Genomic DNA, 27,281 nt, shown 5'->3' with positions numbered 1-27,281 from the left:
TACATGTACAATTCAACAGCTCACATCCCCCTGCCCCGTGACTGAATTTAGCTGCCTTCAGCTTGAGCAGGTGCTACTGAACATCTTCAACCTCTGCTGATGCTAATTGGCGAGACCTCTCTCAGAAAGGGATGCTCTTGGTCACTCTAGCTACTCCTTCAGGACATAACATGACAGGTTTAGACAGAGTGTACTATACAGTTCCTTGTTTATGCTCATCATTCTGCTGAGGAGGAACTTGCACCTTCTCAAAAGCAGCTCTGAACGCTGGGTCAATATGCAAGTTTTTTTTAAAAAAAATCTCTCCATTTCTCTTCTAAAATGCTCCCACGAGCCTTCTCACAATGGGAGTATTAGTTCCCACAATAATGGAAGCTTCACCTTTTTCAGCCAGATCCAGGCAGATCAATGCTGGTTTGTCAATAGTCCCAGTTACTCCACGATCTGCCTCCAAAAGCTCCAGTTTCAACAACAAGTAACCATTGTACAGGTGCTCTTCAGTGCTAAGTCCCGAAACCTCAAGGGCACTGAGTGGCATCAATGGTGAATGTGTCAAATACCAGTTGTGATAGGATCTATAAAGTGAAGAACCTTGAAAACTCGTGTCAAGTATGGTGCTAGCATAAACACCTTCAATTCGTATGGATACATCAGAGCTTGGTCTCACTAAACCTTCAGGAATGTTTTACACTTTAATATTTCCTTTGATACACTGATTGAAATGTATCCGCTCTGAGACGCCAGCCCGTTCCTTTACTGGGTCCTTCCATAGTGTTACATCTTTTCTTCTCTGTTTGATTAACTACTGACTTACTTTTCGAAGATTTTCCTGTACCTCACAGTCTCACTTGAAATGTCAATCTTCTCCACATTTGTAATGGAAAATACTGGTCGCCTCTCTAGTCAAGCAACCTTTTTCAGCAGCCTTCCTCCGCGTCGTAAGTGCTATAGGTGGGTTGGGTTTCCGGATGGATGTATCACATTTAGCTAAAACATTAGCAGACATCCATCAAGTAAGTTCAGCTCGAAGGCTTTTCAACTCATTCCTCAAAAGCTCTATCTCTGTGGCATCAGGGATCACTTTAGCAGCTGAGGTTATCACTGAAGACACTACTTGGTTTTTTGAAATGTTCCACTTCTCAATCATGTTTTCCTCCTCCCTAACCTCTGAGTAACTCAGTAAAAGAGGGAGGAGGGCACATCTTGTGGGTCATTCGAATACATAGAACAATCATGTCATGTGACAGCATTCCCTTTACAATTTGCTCCATCCTCAGGCAATTTCTCTTTCTGAACCTTTTCCGGATCCTAAGCATTCCTAAGTTGAACAACATAGTTTCTTATCTTTAGCCAAAACCAATACGTTCTACCAGCAGAACACACTGCTTTTGAAGAAAACTGCTGAAATGAGATACCAACAGCATGGCAGTAGAAATCTTAACCAGGGTATTACATATGTATTATCTCAGTCAAAAAGATCCCAGCATTGTTTTCTGTGGAACACCATTGGTCTCAAGCCTCTAGTCAAACAGCCACTTCATCATCTCCAGCCAGGCTAATTTTGTATCTAATTTGCCATTCCACCATGGATCCAATGTAAAGTAATCTTTTCATCCAGACTATCATAAAGGATGTTCTTAAATACTTAACTGAAATCCATGTAGACAACATTCACTGCCCTACACTTGTCAATTATCTTCAGTACTTAAAAAAACTCAATCAAATTTGAGAGACAATTTTCCACCCCCATATCCAAAAAGCTTTGCTGATCTTCCTTAATACGTATGTCCATGCTATTCCAAATGCGACTAAGTTCAGTCCCAAAGAATCTCCTTCAATAATAGCCTTGCCAATGATGGAAGGCTGATTGTCCCTGTTGTCCTAGAGATAAAGGATAAACGTTAACTATTCTTCAGTTTTCTGGGATCTCTCCTGAGGCTAAAATGGCAATACAAAATCTCCGTTAAGGCCTCAGCAATCTTGTTCCTTGCCACTCTAAGAATTAGGCTGTATGGCCCATCGAACCTGCTCCGTCATTCCATCTCAACCCCATTCCACTACTTGCTTCCCATAACCTTTTACGACCTGTCTAATCAAGAACCTATCAATCTCTACTTTAAAAATACTCAATGACCCGGCCTCCACAGCCATCGGTGGCATGAATTCCACAGATCCACGATTCCACAGATTATCTATCCTGGTATAGATTCCATCTGACCACCTTTGTTTTTCAAGAATCCATACACCAACTCCTTCATAATATCATCATGCCTCCAAGTATATTATCACAGTATCAACCATCTACTTCTCAGTTAATACCAATGTGATGTACTCATTTAGAACTTCCCAATTTCTCTGAGTTTACTCCTTTGTCCTTGAGTGGACCTACCCGAAACTAGCCACTTATTTTCAATAAAAACACTAAATGCCTTGAGATACTTAACGTCAGGGATTTTCGTAGCTGCTTTGGCCCTCTATTTCCTTGCTGAAATTCTTTTTTTGCTTCCTTTTATATTTTTCAAGGATCTTATCTGTTTTCAGCCTCCTAAACTGAGCACAGGCTTCTTTCTTCTTTTTGACCAAATTTACAATATTCCTTGTCATCCAATGTCCAGCCCAGCCATTTGCCATGTTGGATTATCGACCTATTGTTTCAAGAAATCCTTCTGGATGTTTCTAACAATCTCGGCCCCACATAAGTCTCAGGCATGAAGGTTTTTTCACGATTGGCATAATACTCAAAAGCACAGTTTACGTTCACAAACAGTATTTCCTACTCTTTTGCTGCAGAGGTAAAAATAGTCAAGTCAAGTTTATTGTCATTTCAACCATAAACTGCTGGTACAGTACGCAGTAAAAATGAAACAACGTTCCTCCAGGACCCTTGTGCTACATGAAACAACACAAAACTACACTAGACTATGTGAGACAGCACAAGGCTACAATAGACTACGTAAAACAACATAAAAACTGCACTAGACTACAGACCTGCACAGGACTACATAAAGTGCACAAAACTGTGCAGGGCAGTACAATAAATAATAAACAAGACAATAGGCACAGTAGAGGACAAATTACAATATAATAATAACTGATGTAGATGTCAGTCTGGACTTTGAGTATTGAGGAGTCTGATGGCTTGGGGGAAGAAACTGTTGCACAGTCTGGTCATGAGAGCCCGAATGCTTCAGTACCTTTTGCCAGGTGGCAGGAGGGAGAAGAGTTTATATGAGGGGTGCGTGGGGCCCTTCACAATACTGTTAGCTTTGCGGGTGCAGCGTGTGGTGTAAATATCTGTAATAGCGGGAAGAGAGACCCCGATGATCATCTCAGCTGACCTCACTATCCGCTGCAGGGTCTTGCGATCTATGACGGTGCAATTCCCGAACCAGGCAGTGATGCAGCTGCTCAGGATGCTCTCGATATATCCTCTGTAGAATGTGGTGAGGATGGAGTAATACAGTAAAGATTGGTCTGGTGGATAAATATAATGGTAAAACTTAAGACACTTTCAACACTGGCTGCGGTGTGATGTGGTGTATATCTGGTGTGATGCATTATACATTATCCTCATTATCATATCCTAGTTTACTTTCATTCCACAGATTTTTTTGAATAAAAATTGCAAATGGTTTAAGTACTTTCTGTCTTTCTATCCAGCACAGCTGCTCTGTGCATTTCTCTTTTCTGATATCAAAGCACTCAGACTTGGCCAGGCATTGAGCTGAACAGTCAAAGAACAACGATTGAAATTATTATTCATAGGCGGATACAGACCCTGTTGTGATTAGTTTATAGGATGAGTTACAAAGCATATTTGGCTTGCGGTTAGGGCAATGTAAAAGTAAGTCAGCTTCAGATAGCAAGGCTATACCTCAATTCTGCAACAGCCTCCAAAAGACTTTATAGTGGCAGCACGCAAATTCAGCTGATAGAAATGCACAACAATGCTTATTGTGTTAGCAGCCCTATAAGCATCATATCAATATTTTGAAGGAAGTACGCAAATAAGTACTTTGATCCCATACTTTTATATTTAGGAGTAGGGACCAATTACATTTCACCTCATGTGTACCGAACCATCTCATACTGATATTGCAGCACATGTTAACATCACCCAAGTCTTGACTGGCTTTATAGATATTAGTATTCAAACAGGTCCTGAGGATCTAGCATACTTCAGCCATCCATCCTCCGTCAGATGACTAAAATTAGTAAGGACCGTCAGGAGGGATGGTGCCTTAGTGATGTAGTAGTGTCCTCGGCACTTAAGTTTACTATCCTGTCTTAGTTTGACAGGATTCTTTCCTGATGTTACCATTGGAACTCTATTGCTTGTCAGGTATTCAACCCATCCAGGTTGCTGCCACTCATGCAGTTTAAATGAATCTTGGTTAATGTCACAGTCCAAGACATCTACACCTTCTTTCACAGAAACTCAGCAATCTTCCACCTGCCTCATTAAAGTAATTGGAGGAAAACTGCTTGGGAGCAAAAAGGCAGGTGAATTTAGGCATCACAGAAATGTTTTAATCTAAACACTCAGAAGAATATGGCCTCATTCACCCCCCATCTTCGACAACATAGCCCTGCTCTGTAGGTCCCTTTAACATCTTGCCTTTCATATTATATTTTAACCGTGACACCTTGGCTGTGGACAACCTTCCCTATAGTAGTTAGTCATAGTTAGAGAGTATTATAGCACAGAAAAGGTTCTTTCAGCCCATCTGGTTCATGCTGATCTGGTCTTCTGCCTAGACCTATCTACCTGCATCCAGACCATAGCTCTCATAGCTCCCTAAGTGACTTTTAAGCGATTCTTAGATAGGTACATGGGGCTTAGGAAAATAGAGGGCTATGCGGTAGGAAAATTCAACATTGTAAGGGCCTGTAATGTGCTGTGTTCTCATACCCCTCATCTATGTACCTATCTTACCTTAAATGTTACAATTGAACTTGCATCTGCCAACTCTGCTGGCCGCTTATTCGACACATGTACCATCCCCTGAGTGAAGGCGTTCTCCCCTCAAATGTTTCACTTTTCACCCTACACCTATGCCTCTAATTGAAGTCTCACTCAACCTGAGGGGGAAAAAGGCTGCATATCTCTACCCTTCATAATTTTGTACACCTCTGTAAAATCTCCCATCATTTTCCTGCACTCCAGGGAATTGAGCTCTAACCTGTTCAACTTTTCATGATAACTCGGGTCCTCAGGTCCTGGCAACACCTGTCTAAATGTTCTCTGCACTCTTTCAAACCCATTGATACCTTTTTTGTAGATAGGTGACCAGAATTGCACATAGTACTCCAAGACTGACCTCAGCCATGTCTCATTCAACTTCAGCATAACATCCCAATTCCTGTATTCAGTGTCCTGATTTATGAATATCAGTGTACTAAAAGCTCTTTTTATGACCTTTCCTGTCAAAGTACAACAGCTCACATTTGTCTGTAATAGATTCCATTTGCCATTTACCCAGCTGCTTGAGATCAAGCTGTATTCATAGATAGTCTTCCTCACTATCCACTGTGCCCCTAATCTTGATGTCATCCACAAATTTGCTAATCAATTTTGCCGCATTATCATCTAAAACATTAACATTGATGATAAAGAAAAATGGACCCAGCACCAATCCATGTGGCACACCACAATTAACAGGCCTCCAGTCAGAGAGCCAACTGCTTATTACTGCTTCTCTTGTTTAGCCAATGTTGAATCCAATTCACTATTTCATCCTGAGTGCCTGAGTGACTTAACCTTCTGGATCGGCCTCTCATGTGGGATTTTATCAAAGGCTTTGCTGAAGTCCATGTGGACAATATCCTCTGCCTTGCCTTCATCAACCTTTCCAGTAGCCTCCTTCAAAAAGCTCTATTGAATTTGTCAGACACACAGCCATAGTGACTATCTTTAATCACACTCTGTCTATCTAAATACTTATATATCCTGCCCCTTAGAATACCTTCCATGAATTTACCCACTTCTGACATCAGTTCACCAGCCTATAATTTTGCATTTTATTCTTCGAGCCTTTCCTGAACAATGGAACATTAGTTATTGTCTAGTTCTCCACGGCTATGCAGCAGTAATTTTAAATGACTTCCATAACTCACCGGCAATTTTGTTTTGCATTATGATAAGAACTTACAACTTTTTTTTGTTTCTACAGTAATTAACTTGCATGTCAGTGAATAAACGAGGTATGGCATACTTGGATGCTTGGAATGATTTAAGGTAACCCACAGGGACTTGCTGAATGAAGTTGGAGCCTATGGAATCAGGAGTATTATGCTCATGTGGACTGAAAATGGTCTGAAAAAGAAGGAACAAAAGCGTAGAAATAAATGGATCATTGGGATGGCAGTATGTGACTAATGGAGTAGCTTGGTGCTTGGGCCTCAACTGATTATAATCTGCATCAATAACTCACGAAGGGTTTTCCGCTTGTTGTGAAGTCTAGAACCAGGGTTCACAGTCTCTGTCCATTTCTTTGTTGTATGATTCTGTGAAGAAGGGGCTATTAGAAAAAAGGTGAGGAAACACTCCTTCATGCATGGGTGGTAAGTCTTTATCAATTTTCTATCACAACAGATTTTGGAAGTTCATTGATTGACTGCAATCAAAATTTGAAGTCAATTGATTTCAAGGTTTTGAGCAATCAGAGGTTCACATGTTGGGGCAGAAAGTTACCCATTGTATTAAATGACAGAGAAAACTTAAGGGGCTGAATAGTCTCCTCCAACTTTATTTCCTATGTGTTTTACGAGGGGCGCTTGATAAGTTCATGGCCTAAGGTAGAAAGAGTCAATTTTAGAAAACCTAGCACATTTATTTTTCAACATAGTCCCCTCCTACATTTACACACTTAGTCCAGCGGTCGTGGAGCTTACGGATCTTGGACCTCCAGAAAGTGTCCACAGCAGGAGTGATTGATAAGTTTGTGGCCTAAGGTAGAAGGAGATATTAACTTCAAACCTTCTGCATAATCACTCAGAGCTGAACTGCATGTGCATGAGAGCTATATAACTCATTTCCTTCTACCTTAGGCCGCAAACTTATCAATCACCCTTTGTATTGCAGACTAGTTTCCAACTTCCAAGTGTCCTGATATGATATTATATTTAGAACTATTAAAATAGCACACAAAATCTGCTTGCCGCAGATCCTTAAAAATATTTAATTCCTTCTCAACTATCGTCCAAAGGTGATTAAAATTGGTCTTTTGAAATTAAATTTCAAGTGTGTTATTTATTAGTGATTGTGTTAACAGATTGTGTGAATGATTTGTCCCTTTGGGTTCTCATCTTGGAAAATAAAAGCTGATTAAATCTGGCCTTTGAAATGTCATCATATCCAGCAAAGCAAATTTATGGCTCCAAGGCTTTGAATCTCATTTTTTATTTATTAGGTTACACCATGTTCAGAAGTACAAGTGCTTTTTGCTTGTGCTTTATTTTTCTTTCTCCAATAGTGTATTTTTTCAATTTTGCTCTTCACTCTTAGTATTGCACCATCTGGAAAGTACCCTGTATTAGGCTTTTGGGCATGTGCATCATAGTTTGGCTGAATGGATCTGTAGTTGTGTTTCTTTGCTTTTTCTTTCCACTTTCCATTTTTCTATCACACATTAAGGGGCTTGGTAACTGATCTATTCACACCAGTCCAGAACCACAGAAAAGCCCTATAACAGCTTCAATAAAGATGACTTAGACATAAAATAATGGCAACTGCAGTAAAGCTGTACAGCTTAAGATATCCAAGGACTAACATTGTTCTAAAACAACTGAGAAATTCAATTTATTCACATTAATTTGGGTCTTAGCCATGACTGTGGGGCTCGCCACAGCTCAAACGCCATCTATAAATTTGCTAATGATGCAACTATTGCTGGCAGAGTTTCAGGTGTTGGCGAGGAGGCATGCAAGAGTGATGTAGGTCAGCTGGTTGACAACCTTGCACTAAACATCAGTAAGACAAAGGAATTGATTGTGGACTTCAGGAAGGGGAAGTTAACACGCACCATCAAGGGATTAGCAGTGAAAAGGTCAGCAGTGTCATGTTCCTGAGTGTCAACCTCTCTGAAGATCTATCCTGGCCCAATATATTGAAGCAATTAACAAAGAAGGCACAATAGTAGCTATATTTTACAAAAAAGTTTGAGGAGACTTGGTATGTCACCTAAGACTCTTGGAGCTTCTACAGATGTACTATGGAGATCATTCTAGTTGGTTGCATCACTGTGTGGTCTGGAGGGGCCACTGCACAGGATTGGAAAAGCTGCAGAAAGTTATAAACTCAGCCAGCTCTATCATGGGCACTAGACTCCCCAGCTTAGTCATAGTCATACTATTGATCCTGAGGGAAATTGGTTTTCGTTACAATTGCACCATAAATAATTAAATAGTAATAAAACCATAAATAATTAAATAGTAATATGTAAATTATGCCAGGAAATAAGTCCAGGACCAGCCTATTGGCTCAAGGTGTCTGACCCTCCAAGGGAGGAGTTGTAAAGTTTGATGGCCACAGGCAGGAATGACTTCCTGTGGCGCTCTGTGCTGCATCTCGGTGGAATGAGTCTCTGGCTGAATGTACTCCTGTGCCCAACCAGTCCATTATGTAGTGGATGGGAGACATTGTCCAAGATGGCATGCAACTTGGACAGCATCCTCTTTTCAGACACTACTGTGAGAGAGTCTGGTTCCATCCCCACAACATCACTGGCCTTACGAATGAGTTTGTTGATTCTGTTGGTGTCTGCTACCCTCAGCCTGCTGCCCCAGCACACAACAGCAAACATGATAGCACTGGCCACCACAGACTCGAGCTTCAAGGACACCTTCAAAAGGCGATGCCTCAAAAAAGAGGTATCCATCATTAAGGACTCTCATTACCTAGGACATGCCCTTTTCTCATTGCTGCCATCAAGGAAGGATGTACAGGAGCCGAAAACACACACACAATGTTTCAGGAACAGTTTCTTCCCCTTCACCATCAGCTTTCTAAATGGACAGTGAACCCATGAACACTACCTTACTTTTTTTGCTCACATTTTGTGCTACTTATTTAATTTAATTTTTATATATACTTATTATAATTTATAGTTTTTAAAGGATTATTATGTATTGTAATGTACTATTGCAGCAAATTTCACGAGATATGCTGGTGTTATTAATGTGATTTTGATTCTGATGAATGTTTCAGGATCATATTCTGAAATTTACATTTCCAGTGAAATCAGAGAACATTATTTTTTCAGTATTTTTCAATTAAAACTGTGGCCATTTTCCAATGTTCCTTGTTGGCTGCCCCCATGCAACTTTTAGAGGTTCGTTCCAGCTTTATTGTCCTTTTCTTCACTATGAGCTCCCAACTATCCATTGAAGGCTTTAAGCATAAAATTGTATTTCAATTAACTGATTGAAGAATGTTCTCATTTTATTTGGATGCTGTGTATCTGGCAGCCATGATTAATTACCGTTTCTATTAATTACCTTGTAGAATGTATTCAAAAGAAAGTAAATTCAGAAATAGTTCTCAAATTGTTGATTCTGTCCCATCATTTAGTTAGATTATAACCAATGTATTGCACATCTCTTCTCCATTTTCCTGTCTTTGATCTACTTCCTTAATACATTTAACAATCAAAATACAGTTGAAAAGATAGTTTTGAAAACTTTGGTTATCCCACTTTGATTGTGGAGGGAAATCCAGATATTCCCCAGTGCTTATTCTTTCTGTTGTAGTTCCTTACTCCATGTCTGAATGAGCTATCTAATTTTAAGATTGTGCTACCTTATTCTGGATTTTCCCCACTGGAAGAAATAACATTTCTATGTTGATACAAGTGAATCCCCTAATTATTTTATACATTTTGATTTAGACCCCATAAATGGGTGCCCACACAGATTTTGTTATCACCATGCCATGAATAGCCTGGTTGTCATCTCTAGAAGAAAGTATTATGTTAGTCTGAGCAATGAAATACATTTTCACCAAAAGTAGAAGAGCTCTCATTTTTTGTAATTTCTTTCTTTCTTTTTAAAACTTTTTATTGAATAAGTATACAAAAAGGTAAACCATATAGGCACTAATACACTGTTAGAATATAATAAAATTACAGGAGATATTAATGCAGAAAAAAAATGATACAAACAATGTAATTTAAAAATAACATACTAAGGTAACATAATAGTATACTAATTTTTATATATCAATAGAGAAAAGGAAAAAAAAAACCCCAAAAACCCCCCCAAAAAAACCCACCGTGCAACTAACTAAAAGCAAAGCAAAGCAATGGGCTAACTTGGAACCAAGTAGAGTTAGAGAACTTAAAATCACGTCCTCAAACCCGACCTCCATTAAAAACAGTAAAAAAAAACAAGAAGGGAATATAAATATGGAGCAAAAAAGAGAAGAAAAAAAAATTACATTAAATGAAAATATTGAATGAAAGATCTCCAGGTCTGTTCAAATTTAAGTGAGGAATCATAAAGATTGCTTCTAATTTTCTCCAAATTCAAGCATAATACCGTCTGAGAAAACCAAAAAAAGGTGGTTGGAGCGTTAATCTCTTTCCAGTGTTGTAAGATACATCTTTTTGCCATTAAAGTAAGAAATGCAATCATTCTACGGGCTGAAGGAGAAAGATTACTGGAAATTTTAGGTAATTCAAAGATAGCAGTAATAGGGTGAGGAGAGATATCTATATTCAATACCTTTGAGATAATATTAAAAATGTCTCTCCAAAAAGTTTCCAGAGTAGGACAAGACCAAAACATATGAATTAAAGAGGCTATCTGCCCCGGACATCTATCACAAAAAGGATTAATATGAGAATAAAAGCGAGCTAATTTATCTTTGGACATATGTGCTCTATGAACAACTTTAAATTGAATTAGGGAATGTTTAGCACAGATAGGGGAAGTATCGACTAATTGTAAAATCTGCCCCCAGTCATCCACAGAAATGATAGACCCCAATTCCTGTCCCCAATCTACCCTAATCTTATCAAATGGAGCTTTCCTAAGTTTCATAATAATATTATAAATCATAGCCGATGCACCTTTCTGACATGGATTAAGGTTAATTATAGTATCTAAAATAATGTAGGAGGAAGCATTGGAAAGGAAGAAAGTATAGTACTTAAGAAATTTCTAACTTGTAGATATCTAAAAAAATGTATTCTTGATAAATTATATTTATTAGGTAATTGTTTAAAAGACATAAGGGAACCATCTAAAAATAAATCCAAAAACCGTGAAATACCCTTAGTCTTCCAAATTTGAAAAGCACGATCCGTAAAAGAGGGAGGAAAAAATATGTTACCTAAAATAGGAATCGCTAGCCCAAATTGGTTAAGATCAAAAAATTTTCTGAATTGAAACCAAATACGTAAAGTATATTTAACTATCGGGTTAGAGACCTGTTTGAGGCGTTTCAAATCAAAAGGAAGGGAGGAACCTAAAATAGAGCCAAGTGTATAGCCCTGAACAGATTGTAATTCCAATGCTACCCATTTAGGAATGGATAGTATATCCTGGTCAAGTAACCAAAATTTCATATGTCGAATATTAATTGCCCAATAATAGAATCTAGGTAATGCTAAACTTCCGTCTCTCTTAGCTTTCTGTAAATGTATTTTACCCAGTCTCGGGTTTTTATTTTGCCAAATAAATGAAGAAATTTTTGAGTCAACTTTATCAAAAAAAGATTTTGGAACAAAAATCGGTAATGCCTGAAATATATATAAAAATTTTGGCAGAAAAAACATCTTAACTGCATTAATACGACCAATCAAAGTTAAATATAATGGAAACCATTTAGATGAAAGTTGAATAATATGGTCAATTAAGGGTAAAAAGTTAATCTTAAATAAATCTTTGTGTTTACAAGTAATTTTAATCCCAAGATATGAAAAATAATTATTAATCAATTTAAACAGAAAGTTATGATATAAGGGAAGTTGTTTATTAATCGGGAAAAGTTCACTCTTACTAAGTTTTAATTTATAACCTGAAAAAAGACTAAATTGTGCTAATAACTCTAAAACAGCAGGGATGGATTTTTGAGGATTAGAAATATATAAAAGTAAGTCATCAGCATAGAGTGATATTTTATGGGACTTTAAGCCCCGAGTTATCCCAGTAATATTTGGAGATTCTCGAATGGCAATTGCAAGAGGTTCTAATGCAATATCAAATAATAAAGGACTAAGTGGACAACCTTGTCGAGTACCTCGAAAAAGAGGGAAAAAAGGTGAGCTTAAAGAGTTAGTACGGACCGAGGCCACAGGAGAATGATATAACAGTTTGATCCAGGATATAAATTTCGAGCTAAAATTAAACATTTCAAGCACTTTAAATAAGTAAGGCCATTCTACTCTATCAAAAGCTTTCTCAGCATCTAAAGAGATAACACACTCAGGAACATTTTGTGAGGGGGTATAAACAATATTTAACAGTGTGCGAATGTTATAAAAAGAGTAACGACCTTTAATAAAACCCGTTTGGTCTTCCGAAATAATAAAAGGAAGTACTTTTTCTAATCTGTTTGCTAATAACTTAGAAAAAATTTTAGAATCAACATTTAATAAAGATATTGGTCTATAAGATGCACATTGAGCAGGATCTTTATCCTTCTTTAATATTAGAGAGATTGACGCTCTATTGAAAGATTTGGGAAGTTTACCAAGTTTTAATGAAGCCTCGAAAACCCTACAGAACCAAGGGATTAATGAAGGTGCAAAACATTTATAAAATTCTGTGGTAAACCCATCAGGGCCAGGAGCTTTCCCCAGGTTCATAGAGGAAATAACATTCTTAATCTCATCAGTGGTAATGGGAGTATGTAGCATAGAAGACATATCCTGTGAAATCTCAGGGAAATCTAGGTTATCTAAAAAATCATTCATATATTTAGAGTCTCAAGGAGACTCTGATTGATATAAGGAAGAATAAAAATCAGAGAAGGTTTGATTAATCCCTGCATGATCAAGTATCAGTCGATCATTTTGATTATAAATCTGATTAATTTGAGATTTAGCATAATTAGACTTCAATTGGTTAGCCAACAGTTTGCCAATTTTGTCACTTCTTGGTTTCTTTAATTGGTTTACAATCGAGGACGAAAGTAATAAACTGTGTTCCATTTGAAGTTCAGTTCTTTGTTTATATAACTCCTCAGAGGGAGCTGTAACATATTTCTTATCAATTTCCTTAATCTTGTCCACAATTACCAACTCCTCCTGCTTCAGCTTCTTCCTCAAAGCAGCAGAATACGAGATAATCTGACCACAAATATAAGCTTTAAAAGTATCCCAAAGAATGTTCACAGAAATATCCTCTGTATAGTTGATTGTAAAAAAAAGATCAATCTGTTCAATCATAAAGTTAACAAAGTCTGAGTCCTGAAGCAACAGCGAATTAAAACGCCATTGTCTATTATTTTGTGTATTGGCCTGAATTTTAATAGAAAGCTTAAGTGGAGCATGATCCGAAATGGTTATAGAGTCATAATCACATTTAATCACTGAAGAAATAAGACGAGAATCAATAAAGAAATAATCAATTCTTGAATAGGAATGATGAACATGTGAAAAAAAAGAAAAATCTTTTTCCTGTGGATGCAGAAAACGCCAAATGTCTGTCGACCCAAAATCAGAGAGGAATGAATTAATCAAAGATGCAGATTTATTAGGTAAGGTCCGTAGAGGAGCCGAACGGTCCAAAGCTGGAGATAAACAGGTATTAAGATCTCCGCCCCAGATCAATGAAAACTCATTCAAATTCGGGAACTGATTGAATAATGATTTATAAAATTCCGGACAGTCCATATTGGGAGCATAAACGTTAACCAAAACTACCTTTTTATTAAATAGTAGACCACTAACCAGTAGAAATCTACCATTCGAATCAGAGATAATATCATGTTGTATAAAAGTAACTGAGGAGTCTATGAAAATAGAGATGCCTGGAATCTTAGCGTTGGAGTTCGAATGAAACTGTTGTCCCTTCCAGAAATTAAAAAAACGTAGTCTGTCCCCCCTCCACACATGGGTATCTTGTAAAAATAGAATTTGTGCTTTAAGTCTCCGGAACACTTTAAAAACTTTTTTCCTTTTAATAGGATGGTTAAGACCATTAGTATTCCAGGAGACAAAATTAATAATAGACTCCATAAACCCTAAAGTCAACCTGCAAAAAGGAGGATTGACGATAGGCTCGACCCACGAACCCAGAAAGGGAACAGAACAAACAAGAGATACCGGGAAGGAGAACGCAACCAATACTTCAATAGTGTAGATAGCCCAAGAAGAAAAAAACTGAAACGTGAAGCCCCTCCCACCACCTCCCACCCCATGATCCCAAGGCTAAATCTAAAACAGACCAGCCAGAAAGAAGCAAGCACTAAAACTACCCCCATGACTTCCGATAGACGCTCACTAAAAAAAAGTGTAAATATAAAAAAGATCAGCTAGTTATAAAACAGTAAAAGAATAAAAAAAGTAAATCAATTAAAACAAACACTTAATATAACAGAGAAAAAGCCAGAAAATATAAAAAAACCGCAACAAACCCCAGACCCTATGAATAAACAAAAAAAAGAAATGAAATTATTAACATAAACTAGTTATGAAAACCTACAAGAAAAGTAGATTTAAAAACTACAAAATTTAAGGCCTCAAAGGAAATATATAGAATGACACTGAGGAAATAACCACCCAGAATCCCCTGGGAAAAAGAAAGGAATGACGCAGATAGAAAAAAAGTTTAGCAACCATATTAATTAATCAAAAATAAACCTTTCTGCCCATATAAGGCAAAAAAAAATTAAGGCCGACAGATTCACAACCTCCGATCAAACGGAGATAGTTAAAAATTACGATTAAGATGTTGAAGGTGAACATTGATCCAGATAACTCTGGGCATCCGATGGAAATTCAAAAAAACGGAGGGCTCCATCCAACATATGAATCCTTAAACGTGCTGGGTAAAGCAGCGCTGGTTTTAAATCCATCTTGTAGAGTTCCGACATCACAGATCTGTAACGAACCCGTTGATCCCGAACTTGTTTGCTGAAATCCTCCACGAACCGGAAATGAAGATCCAAAAAATCAATGTAACCTTTAGATCAAACGAATCGAAACAGTTTCTCCGTGTCTTAAAAGTAATGAAAACGTAAGGTGACATGTCGAAGTTTATCTGACTTAGACGAGTATGATGGAACTCTATGAACACGATCCAATAATGGTGGTTGGTCAGGAAATGCATCTTTTAAAAGTTGAGAAAAAAACTTCATAGGGTTGTCAGATTCAACAGCTTCACACACACCAATCATTCGAAGATTCTGCCGTCGCATTCTGGATTCTAAGTCAGAGTTTTTAAAGGTCAGAAAGTCAAGTTTTTTCTTCATTGTAGTAATTGTTTCTTCAATTTTCCCCATCTTGAGTTCATTTTGTTGCGTGGATTTTTGAAGATTAGATATAGCCGACTGATGTTCCGTGATAGATGTTTGTATTTTATTGATTAAATCGGCAATTTTCTGAAAATTAATTGAAATTTCCGCACGAATCAGCTCCGTAATAGAGGTTGAAATTTCCCTTTGAATTAGATCCGATATAGCTTTCAAAGTCACCGGTGGCTCAGTCAGAGGAAAATCGGTACCTTTCGGTCTAACCGGAGGTTTGCCGTCTTTCCCATTTTTTCCATTCTTAGACATAGCAGACCTTAAAAGCATCCGATTATCAAAGAGCCCAATTTGTTTCAAAGTATTGTAAAAGTCGATGCCTTAATGGTTAGTTAAAATATAGCTGATCATAAGAAGAAAGACTCAGAGGTAATGGAGCGAGTCAAGAACACGACTTCACTCCGTGAGCTCTACCGGAAGTCCCTCATTTTTTGTAATTAAGTATTTATTGTGGGTGAAATAATATTGAAGCATATGCAGTGATTAAAATAGAATCTGAACCATCAAGGCTAAACCATCAGATACTTGGGATAGAACAAAGAAATATTAAAATACTCATTCTGAGGGAATTAAATTTGCACATGAAATTATTTTTCCAAGAGTGAGGATATGTTATGCAGTAATTACAGCTTGGTGGAATCCTAGTGATATCTAATTCAACAAGTCATATCATATTGAAGAATATTAACAGTGAGACTATTGACTAAAATGTTGAAATTTGGTAACATCAAAAAGAATTTCCATTCTGCTGGCTTTAAAAACAAACACGCCATATAGAGGATTAGGCTGTAATTGACAACAGCTTCTGGATTTTTATGTTCAACAAGTTCTCAAGAAAATGTTGCTGGTTTCATGGTGCACCTACCATCTAAACTCAAGGGAATGTAGGCCAAGTTTATTCAATTAGTTCTCATGATGTAATCCTTTAATCTCCAGCACTATTCTCTGGTTTTCATCTTAGAAAGCATACATGCAATTCCAAATATTCAGTGTGCGAAACTCCATCATGCAACTGAAACATCGCTACCTCACTTCTGGATTGTAGCCTTCTTGAGATAAAGACCAAATGTTGAAATAACATTTTTGAATAGTATGTCAGTAGTGGAAACTGCAAGTAGTTTAAAACTCCTGGGAGTGCACATCACACACAATCTCTCATTGTCCTAGAACATATCCAACACAGCCAAGAAGGCTCATCTGTATTGTGAGGAGGCTGAAGAGATCTGGACTTTGCACAGCCATACTCACGTCATCCTGACAAACTGCATCACTGTTTGGTTCTGAAATTGCACTGTAGCAGACAGGAAAGCTCTACATCAAATAGTCAAAACTGCACAACACTTGACTGGCATCAGCCTACCTGCCATCAAGAACATATATACAGAAGTATTCCAGAAAAGGGCCATTTACATCATGAAGGATCCCACACACCCTGCTCATGGACCGTTTGTCCCACTCCCACACACTGGGACCACCAGACTCAAAAACAGTTATTTTCCCCAAACAGAATGGCTGATCAACACTTCCACCCATTAACTCCACCAAGACTTTATTATTTCCTGTCAGTCACCTTTTGTACAGCCACACAGTCAATTCATGTATATAAGCTATCTTGTGTGTTTATATTTATTGTGCTTTTTAATTACTTCTATGTTCTTTTCTGTTTTGTTTTTATTGTGCTGCATCAGATCCAAAATAACAATTATTTCATTTCTCCTTTATACTTGTGTACAGGAAATGACATTAAACTATCTTGAATTGAATCCTGCAGTCAGATTCTATATTTAAAATAGTTTATCTAATAGGTATCTAGACAACTATCTCTACTTATTTTAAATGGTTCTTATAATTACTGGATTACTTTATAAATCAAAATGTGAGCAAAGCATCTGAATCCATCAAGTCTGTGTGTGTGTGTGAATGTTTCATGCATCCTTCAATATATTGTACATGACTTTCTTTATCTTAAAAGCCTCTGTTTTGGAAGCACTGCTATGTTAACCATGTGGCTGAGCTAGCTGCCTCAAATTCAACTCCTTTTGATCTGTTACTATTAATGAACAGCTCAAGGAGATTACAAACTGAAAAGTGACAATACTGGCAGATTTTAAGAATGAGTGAGAATAACTGTCTGAGATAATATATGGTTCTGTGCGGAACTCCTGACCTTGCATTGCTAGTTCCCACTACAGACATGGTTTTAAGTACAACCATAGTTTTTTTTCCCCGAATTACTCAAATTGACTTGTGCCACAGGAAACATATTAACAAATATTGTAAAAATGTGCTTCAGAGGATGCCAAACTAAGTTAGCTGAGACTATTATACTGTGGACGAGTTTATCGTAAGAATAAAATCCTGTTTTTTTAAAATTGTACCGTAATATTGAATCATTCATCTTGACCATTACTCTTTGGTTAATGTTTAAATTATCTGTATTAACTTTATATAAGTTCAACAATGGCTATCCTTTTTAAATACATCTAGCAGCTTTTTCAGATACCTTAAATTAAAATTGCTTCAAAAACCATTCCTTGAGTAACCATGTTCTCAAATCTCCCAATCTTTTTTTGCTTTGAGGAAACGTTTAATGAGTATTTTATTCAGTGTGTTGGGTCTGCTTAGTGATGCATAATTATGGTCATTCAACTTATGCTGCCATAATTTATTTGTGGTTTAAAAATTATCACTGGAAGAATGGCTTCCTCGTAATTTGAAAGCTCGAAGAAATCTTGCCTTGACCTAGAGCGAGGTCAGTATTGATCAGCAAAAGAATGTGATTTGTTTCAAAAATAGGATTTTTATTTATAAAAACATTTATAATATTCCATAGCTGGGTTACCCACTACAACAAAGCAAATAATGCTGGAAATTCAGTGTTGGAATGTCCCTTTGCAATAATGTACTTTGCTCCTGGTATTGGTGATGTGTTAGGATTATTCATTGTTAATAATGTTCTGATTTCAAGCCCCAGTATAATGTTCAATGAAGTCTGAAGTATTTTCTTCACCATTGTCACCAACTCACCAAAAGGCCATTTGTTTGCAGTAGGCCTGATCGTTATCATAATGATCAAGATCATTAGATCGCGGATTCTAAAAAGCATGTGAATTTTGATCATGAAACTGCATAACAATGATCCTTTTGAAATCAAGGCAAACCTCATTGCTAGCAGTAGTGTTTGATTGAGTTAGTTTCCTAACTTTATAAATTTCAGTATTTATTCCACTACTTAACAGCCATTCTTGCCTGCTGGCATGGTATTTTTATGGATGGTAATGTTATAACGTTGCTTGTGAACATATATTGATTGTTTAATATTTAAGACCTTCAATCATGCACCTCAAACCTTAGTCTCATACTTCCTCACTGCCACCTCCATCCATGAAAATCGTTTTTGCTTTGTGATCCTACAACTGACATCTTTTTTTCTCAAGCCCCCTTTTGTCCCCTTCTTGCCTTTTCACACACTGAGTAATTGTTGAATTGTTCTTCCTTTCTTGCTGGGAGTTCACCAATCGGCGGAGGTTGTTTTCCATTCTACATTTATCTCATGTCTCTTCTCTGCTTCCGATAATTCATTCCATGATGTTGTTTCTATCTCCACTTGTCTTCTCTATATCCATTTTACTTTTCAAAATGAATCTCCTGCTTTAGTCCTTCTCTCTGTCCTTCCTCCTCACTCCTCTCTCTCTCTTCCCCCATTCATCTTGATTCACCCCTACTTCTTCATTCTTTCCGCTTTTCTTTCCATCCTTTTGCTATCTTCTTTCACTAATTCACCCACTCTTTTCTAACTTTCTTTCCCCAAATTTCCTGTTCATTATTTTCTCCATTCCTTCCCACATTTTTGAATACCACACATTAGTTTCACTTTCCCTGTGAAACGTCATATGGAATAGCTATGTTTTAAAATAACCAGGTATGGCGTTTGCAGCATAAAACATGAAAACAGTGATAGCGAATTGTCACATTGTTTATTTCATATAATGATTAATTTCTGTGCATATTAATCTTAAATTATTACTTGTGTGCTTTTAGTATTTTGATATAAGTGTGATGAATGTAATAAGCATCAAAAGTAATTATTCTCTTTGTCTTGTTTAGGAATTTTACATTACTTGCTGCTGAGTCAAGCGAAGGGGGATCTGTGACACATATAATGGAGCAGTGGACTGCATCTGGTTTAACAGAGATCCGCTTAGTGAATTACACAGTTCTTCTCAGCTTGCCTGATGCAGACCAAAACAAAATCATTTTGATGAACAGCAGCCAATGCTTTTATCCCAGTGGACAGCAATGCAGTACTCTACCCTCAGCCCCACGTGAGACAAAGGAGAAGAATGACCTTCTTTATTCCTATGCAGCATATTCTGCCAAAGGATCTCTGGAGGTAATGAAAGTGTTAGAAACCAATTCTGCCTGTCATTTTAAGGTATTTTATTTGCTCGGTAAAATCAGAATTACTCCAAATATTTTGACAAGATTATTTATTCTGCATAGTGGAGCCGCTAGGTCTTCCTTTGCAGTCCAGTCATGTACATCTATCATAAGTCAGCCTTTATGAGAGATCCAATCTGTGGTCCCTGGTAGCAGTCTAAATCGTATTCATAATCCCTAAAATCCTCCTCAAAAACCTACTTAGTCCCATCAAGATAAATGGTACACACTGAATCTTAGTTACAATTTGTTGTGCAAAGTAAGATGACATTTATCTTAAGTTCAGTATTATGTAGGTCAGCAGCTTTTTTTCTTCTAACCCATAACTATCAGTTTATAAATGTGCAGAACTAAAACACCATACCGCCATGTGCATTCCCACAGGAGCTGATCAGTCTTTGGATTTCAGTGGATTCTGGATGTGGAGGGTGAGTGTGAAATGCCCTCCGAACTTGGCCTAGGTTAGTACAAATTTTGGAGGCTCTAGGTAGCAATTTGGGTGAGGTAGGTGAAGCTTGAGCAGCATAACTTGGCCTCTTGAGTTGAGTTAGCTTCTGTTTGTGTGAAGAACATAAACGTAATGCATATATTGTCTTCAAAGTGTAAAGGTTACATTTATAGCCTACAGTGAATTTCCTGCCAATATCTATGTTTTCAACTTAAAAGTATTCAACATGTATGAGAATCTTAATAGTTAATTGAAACTTATTATATAGAGCATTTGTCTATTGTAAACTATTTGGTCATTCATTTTTATGTATATTTAAAATTTCTGTATAATACTCTCCTTTCTCTTTTATGACAAAATGTAATTGTATTACTGCTTCTACAATCAGAACCAGATTTAGTATCGCTGATGTATTTCATGTGTAATTTGTTATTTTGCAGTAGCAGTGTGGTACAAGACATAAAAATCACTGTATACTGTATTACAAAAATACAGTCGGCCCTCCTTATCCATGAGTTCCACATGCGCGAATTCAACCAACCGTGAATCGAGAAAACCCGGAAGTGCTCTTCCAGCACTTGTTGTTCGAAGATGTACAGACTTTTTTTTCTTGTCATTATTCCCTAGACAATGCAGTATAACAACTATTTTTCATAGCATTTGCATTGTATTAGGTATTATAAGTAATCTGGAGATGATTTAATGTATACGGGAGGATGTGCGTAGGTTACCGTGGATCGGGATCGAAAAAAAACCAGAAGTTCATTTACTAAATAAGTCGGAACAAGTATATCTGGTATTATTTAGTGTCAGTTAGTCAAACGTTTGTCTTAGTATATAGTATAGACTTTACCTTCCTCTGCATATAAAACACTTAAGAAACGTACGTTTCAGTACCAGGCTCTGGAACAGAAATTCCCGAGTTTGATCCAGTGACAGACCGCTCCCGAGAGCACTGTCCATCCCTGCCGGGTTGATGTGCAGGCTCAAAAACCCCAAACCTCAAAACTCAATAATTAAACCGCTGCGTTGCTTAGTAATAATTGTAGCATTCATTGGGGCAGGGATTTTCTCACTACATCCTTTAAAATTATTCTGATCATTGACCGACTGTAGCCTAATGCTTTTCCAATGACCGATGGCGTTTCACCTCTTTCTGATTGCTTTATTATTTCCACTTTATTTTAATCGCGATCGTGATTATTTTCGTGAACAGAAACACTGTGGATTCAGAGCTCCGCTGCCAGGTCCTAATGTCCACTGCACTAAGACAGGTTAAATAAGGTCCGGGGTTCCGCTGGGTCCTAAGGTCCACCGCATTTGGCCAGGTTGAATAACGGACTTGAGCATCCGCGTTTCTTGGTATCCGCGAGAGGTCCCAGAACCAATCCCTCGCGGATCAGGAGGGCCGACTGTAAATAGTGCAAAAGTGGAATATCAAGAGCATAAGACAGGAGCAGAATTAGGCTATTTGGCACATCAACTATGCACTGCCATCCCATCATGGCTAATTCATTACCCCTCTCAACCCCAGTCTCATGTCTTCTCCCCATAACCTTTGAATCCCTAACTAATCAAGTGCCTTTCAACCTTCACCTTAAATATACACAGTGACTTGGCCTGCATAACCACCTGTGGCAATGAATTCCACAGATTCACCACCCTCTGGCAAAAGAAATGTTTCCTCATCTCTGATCTAAATAGACATCAGTCAATTTTCAGGCTGCGCCCTCAGTTCTACGACTCTCCCAATATAGGAAACAGCCTCTGCCCATCCAGACATTTCTATATTTGATAGGTTGCAATGAGATCCCCCCTCATTCTTCTAAATTCCAGTGTGCACAAGCACAGAGCTATCAAACACTCCTCATATGTTAACCCTTTCATTACTGGAATTATTGTTGTCGAACTCCTCTGGATCCTCTCCAATGGCAGCACATCTTTTCTCAGATAAGGGACCCAAATCTGCTCACAAGTGCAGTCTGACAAATACTTCATAAAACTTTGACACTCCATCCCTGCTTTTGTCATCTAGTCCTCTTGAAATTAATGCTAATGTTGCATTTGTCTTCCTTATCACTGACTCAACCTTCAGGGAATCCTGCACAAGAACTCCCAAGCCCCTCTGCACTTCTGATTTTTGATTTTTTTTCCTCACATAGAAAACAGTCCATGCCTTTATTCCTTCTGCCAAAGTGCATGAGTACGCAATTCCCAAATTATATTCCATTTGCCACTTCTTTGCCTATTCTTCCAATCTTTCTAAGTCCTTCTGCAGACACCCTGCTCCTTCAATACTACGTGCCCCTCCACCTATCTTCGTATTGTCTGCAAGCTTGGCCACAAAACTACCAATTACATTATCCAAATCATTGACATACAATGTGAAAAGAAGCGGTCCCAACACCAACCCCTGTGGTACACCACTACTCACTCCAGCCAACCAGAAAAGCCAGCTTTATTATCACTCTTTGCCTCCTGCCTGTCAGCCAAACTTCCATCCATGCTACTACCTTTCTTGTAATACCACAAGCTCTTGCTTTGTTAAGCAGTCTGATGTTGTGGCACCTTGTCACCAGCCTTATGAAAATCCAAGTAAACAACACTCACTGACTCTCCTTTGTCTACCCTGTCTGTTATTTCTTCAAAGAATTCTGGAAGATTTGTCAGGCAAGATTTCCCCGTTAGAAAGCCATGCTGACTTCAGCCTATTTTATCATGTACCTCCATCTACCCCAAAAACGTATCCTTAATAAAAGACTTCAACATCATGTAGGTCCCCTACAGACAGAAACAAGTGAATTGATTATGGGGAGCAAGGACATGGCAGACCAATTGAATAATTACTTCGGTTCTGTCTTCACTAAGGAGGACATAAATAATCTTCCAGAAATGGTAGGGGACAGAGGGTCCAGTGAGATGGAGGAACTGAGCGAAATACATGTTAGTAGGGAAGTGGTGTTAGGTAAATTGAAGGGATTAAAGGCAGATAAATCCCCAGGGCCAGATGGTCTGCATCCCAGAGTGCTTAAGGAAGTAGCCCAAGAAATAGTGGATGCATTAGTGATAATTTTTCAAAACTCGTTAGATTCTGGACTAGCTCCTGAGGATTGGAGGGTGGCTAATGTAACCCCACTTTTTAAAAAAGGAGGGAGAGAGAAACCGGGGAATTATAGACTGGTTAGCCTAACATCGGTGGTGGGGAAACTGCTGGAGTCAGTTATCGATGATGTGATAACAGCACATCGGAAAGCGGTGAAATCATCGGACAAAGTCAGCATGGATTTGTGAAAGGAAAATCATGTCTGACGAATCTCATAGAATTTTTTGAGGATGTAACTAGTAGAATGGATAGGGGAGAACCAGTGGATGTGGTATATTTGGATTTTCAAAAGGCTTTTGATAAGGTCCCACACAGGAGATTAGTGTGCAAACTTAAAGCACACGGTATTGGGGGTAAGGTATTGATGTGGATAGAGAATTGGTTAGCAGACAGGAAGCAAAGAGTGGGAATAAACGGGACCTTTTCAGAATGGCAGGCAGTGACTAGTGGGGTACTGCAAGGCTCAGTGCTGGGACCCCAGTTGTTTACAATATATATTAATGACTTGGATGAGGGAATTAAATGCAGCATCTCCAAGTTTGCAGATGACACGAAGCTGGGCGGCAGTGTTAGCTGTGAGGAGGATGCTAAGAGGATGCAGGGTGACTTGGATAGTTTGGGTGAGTGGGCAAATTCATGGCAGATGCAATTTAATGTGGATAAATGTGAAGTTATCCACTTTGGTGGCAAAAATAGGAAAACAGATTATTATCTGATTGGTGGCTGATTAGGAAAAGGGGAGGTGCAACGAGACCTGGGTGTCATTGTACACCAGTCATTGAAAGTGGGCATGCAGGTACAGCAGGCGGTGAAAAAGACAAATGGTATGCTGGCATTTATAGCGAGAGGATTCAAGTACAGGAGCAGGGAGGTAGTACTGAAGTTGTACAAGGCCTTGGTGAGACCACACCTGGAGTATTGTGTGCAGTTTTGGTCCCCTAATCTGAGGAAAGACATCCTTGCCATAGAGGGAGTACAAAGAAGGTTCACCAGATTGATTCCTGGGATGGCAGGACTTTCATATGAAGAAAGACTGGATGAACTGGGCTTGTACTCGTTGGAATTTAGAAGATTGAGGGGGGATCTGATTGAAATGTATAAAATCCTAAAGGGATTGGACAGGCTAGATGCAGGAAGATTGTTCCCGATGTTGGGGAAGTCCAGAATGAGGGGTCACAGTTTGAGGATAAAGGGGAAACCTTTTAGGACTGAGATTAGGAAAAACTTCTTCACACAGAGAGTGGTGAATCTGTGGAATTCTCTGCCACAGGAAACAGTTGAGGCCAGTTCATTGGCTATATTTAAGAGGGAGTTAGATATGGCCCTTGTGGCTACGGGGATCAGGGGGTATGGAGGGAAGGCTGGCGCAGGGTTCTGAGTTGGATGATCAGCCATGATCATAATAAATGGCGGTGCAGGCTCGAAGGGCCGAATGGCCTACTCCTGCACCTATTTTCTATGTTTCTATGTTCCTATCTTAACCACTGAAGTCAGATTATCTGGCTGATAACTTGCTCTCTTCTACATCCCTCCTTCTTTATGGAGTGGAATAACATTTGTAATTTTCCAGTCCTCCAGAACCATTCCAGGATCTAGTGATTCTTGAAAGACCATTACTAATGCCTCCACAGTCTCTTCAGCTATCTGCTTCAGAACCTTGAGGTGTAGTCCATCTGGTCCAGTTGACTTATCTACCTCCAGGCTTTTCAGCTTCCCAAGCACATTCTCCTTAGTCATAGCAACAACACCCACTTCTGTCCCCTGACACTCTTGCATTTCTAACATTCTGCTGGTACTTTCCACAGTGAAGACTGATACAAAATACTTACTAAGTATGTCTGCAATTCCTTTCTCGCCTATTACTATCTCTCCAGCATCATTTTCCAGTGTCCGATATCCATTCTCATCTTCTCTCTTACTCTCTATATATCTAGAAAAACCTGTTTGTATCCTCTTTTATATTATTGCTATGCTTACCTTCATATTTTATCTTTTCTCTCTTTGTGGCTTTTTTTAGATACCTTTTGTTGGAATTTAAAAGCTTCCAAATTCTCTACTTTCCCACCAATTTCTGCTACATTACATGCCCTCTCTTTTATGCTGTCTCTGACCTTACTTATCAGCATGGTTGCCTTGTCCTCCCTTTTGATGACATCTTCATCTTTGGGGTGTATCTTTCCTGCGTTCCCTCCACAAGCACCAGCCATTGCTTTTCTGCCACCATCTTTGCTAGTGTTCCCTTCCAATCTACTCTCTCATACCTCTGTAATTCCCTTTACTCCACTGTAATACTGACACATCTGACGTTATCTTTTTGCCCTCAAACAGCCATGTGAATGCTATCATATTATGATCACACTCTCCTTAGGGTTCCTTTATCTTAAGCTCCCTAATCAGATCAAGTTTATTACAGAACACCATGTTCAGAATTGTCTTTCCTCTAGTGGGCTCAACCACAAGCTACTCTAAAAAACAACCTTATAGACATTCTACAAATTCCCTCTCTTGGGATCCAACCAGATTTTCAAATCAAGTCAATTGAAGTTTATTGTCATTTAACTACATAAGTGTATATAAAATATATAGCCATTTAATGTATATAGAAAAGAGACAACATTTCTTCGAGCCAGCATGTAAAGCACACAACACATAGAACACACGATAACTTATGAAGGTAAGAATAAAACCTACAGATGAATCACACATAAATAACAAATTAAAGTGCATTATATTAAATGTTGTAAAGTATGGAACAGATTAACCAGTGACACTTTGCATACGATGTAGCTGGGAATTCAGAAGCTTAATGGCCTGGCGAGAAACTTGCAAGGACACTCTTAGTGCTTCCGTAAAATGAAGTTAAGATGGGGGTGGGGGCCTTGCTTGCCTCAATTTTAGGAAGTGGAGGTGTTGCTGTGCCTTCTTGTTCAGGAAGGTGGTATTAGGGACCAGGTGAGGTCATCCGTGATGTGAACCCCCAGGAACTTGGTGCACTTAACTCTCTGTCTGGAGGAGCCATGTATTTGCAGAGGGGGATGGTTTCCTGAAGTCCACAACGATTTCCTTTGCCTCCTCCACGTTCAAGCTTAGGTTGTTCTCAAATCAATCCACCAGCTGCTCCACTTTCTCTCTAAACTCCGTTGCTTCATCATTCTTGATAAGGCCACTGTTGTGTCATCTGCAAACTTGATGACACCATTTAAACTGGATCCTGAGACACAGTTGTGCATCAGCAGTGTGAACAGCAGAGGGCTGAACACACAGCCTTATGGAGTGCCAGTGCTCAGTGTAATGGGAGGAGAGACATTGCTGCCCCTACAAACTGACTTTGGCCTTACTGTTAAGAAGTCAATCTACCTGCATATTTAAATCCCCCATGATTATCGCAATATTGCCCTTTTTAAATGCCTTTTTTCATCTCCTGTTGTAATTTGCAGCTCACATCCTGGGCTGTTTAGAGGCCTGTAAGTAACTCCCATCGGGGACTTTTTACCCTTGCAATTTCCTAACTATACCCACAAGGATTCTACATCTTCCAATCCTACGTAACCTCTTTCCAAAGATTTGATTTCATTTTTTACCAATAGAGCCACCCCAACCTCTCTGCCTACCAATGTGTATCCTTGGATGTTAAACTCCCAACTATGATCTTCTTTCAGCTATGACTCAGAGATGATGACAATATCACAAGGTCATCCACCTTATTCCACATACTGTGTGCATTCAAATATAACATCTTAAGTATTTATCGCTCTTTTTGATTTTGTCCCCCCCCTGCTGTTACACTGTAACTCATCCCACTGACTGCAATTTTGCCC

The 27,281-nt window shown here is 38.5% G+C and overlaps 1 protein-coding gene across 10 annotated transcripts in view; it reads left to right on the top strand.

Annotated features, from left to right (window-relative positions):
- Positions 1-27,281, top strand: part of LOC140196330 (inactive N-acetylated-alpha-linked acidic dipeptidase-like protein 2) — a 993,804-nt gene that overhangs the window by 523,200 nt on the left and 443,323 nt on the right. For all 10 annotated transcript variants that reach the window (XM_072255337.1, XM_072255335.1, XM_072255333.1 and 7 more), the window contains one exon: positions 19,580-19,865. In XM_072255337.1, the coding sequence (XP_072111438.1) occupies positions 19,580-19,865 (286 nt within the window). The remainder of the gene's footprint in view (positions 1-19,579; positions 19,866-27,281) is intronic.

This window comes from Mobula birostris, chromosome 4 (genome assembly GCF_030028105.1).
Source record: "Mobula birostris isolate sMobBir1 chromosome 4, sMobBir1.hap1, whole genome shotgun sequence".
NCBI lineage: Eukaryota > Metazoa > Chordata > Chondrichthyes > Myliobatiformes > Myliobatidae > Mobula > Mobula birostris.
The sequence above is the reverse complement of the archived record's forward strand: the minus strand, read 5'-3'. Positions and strand labels throughout refer to the sequence as shown.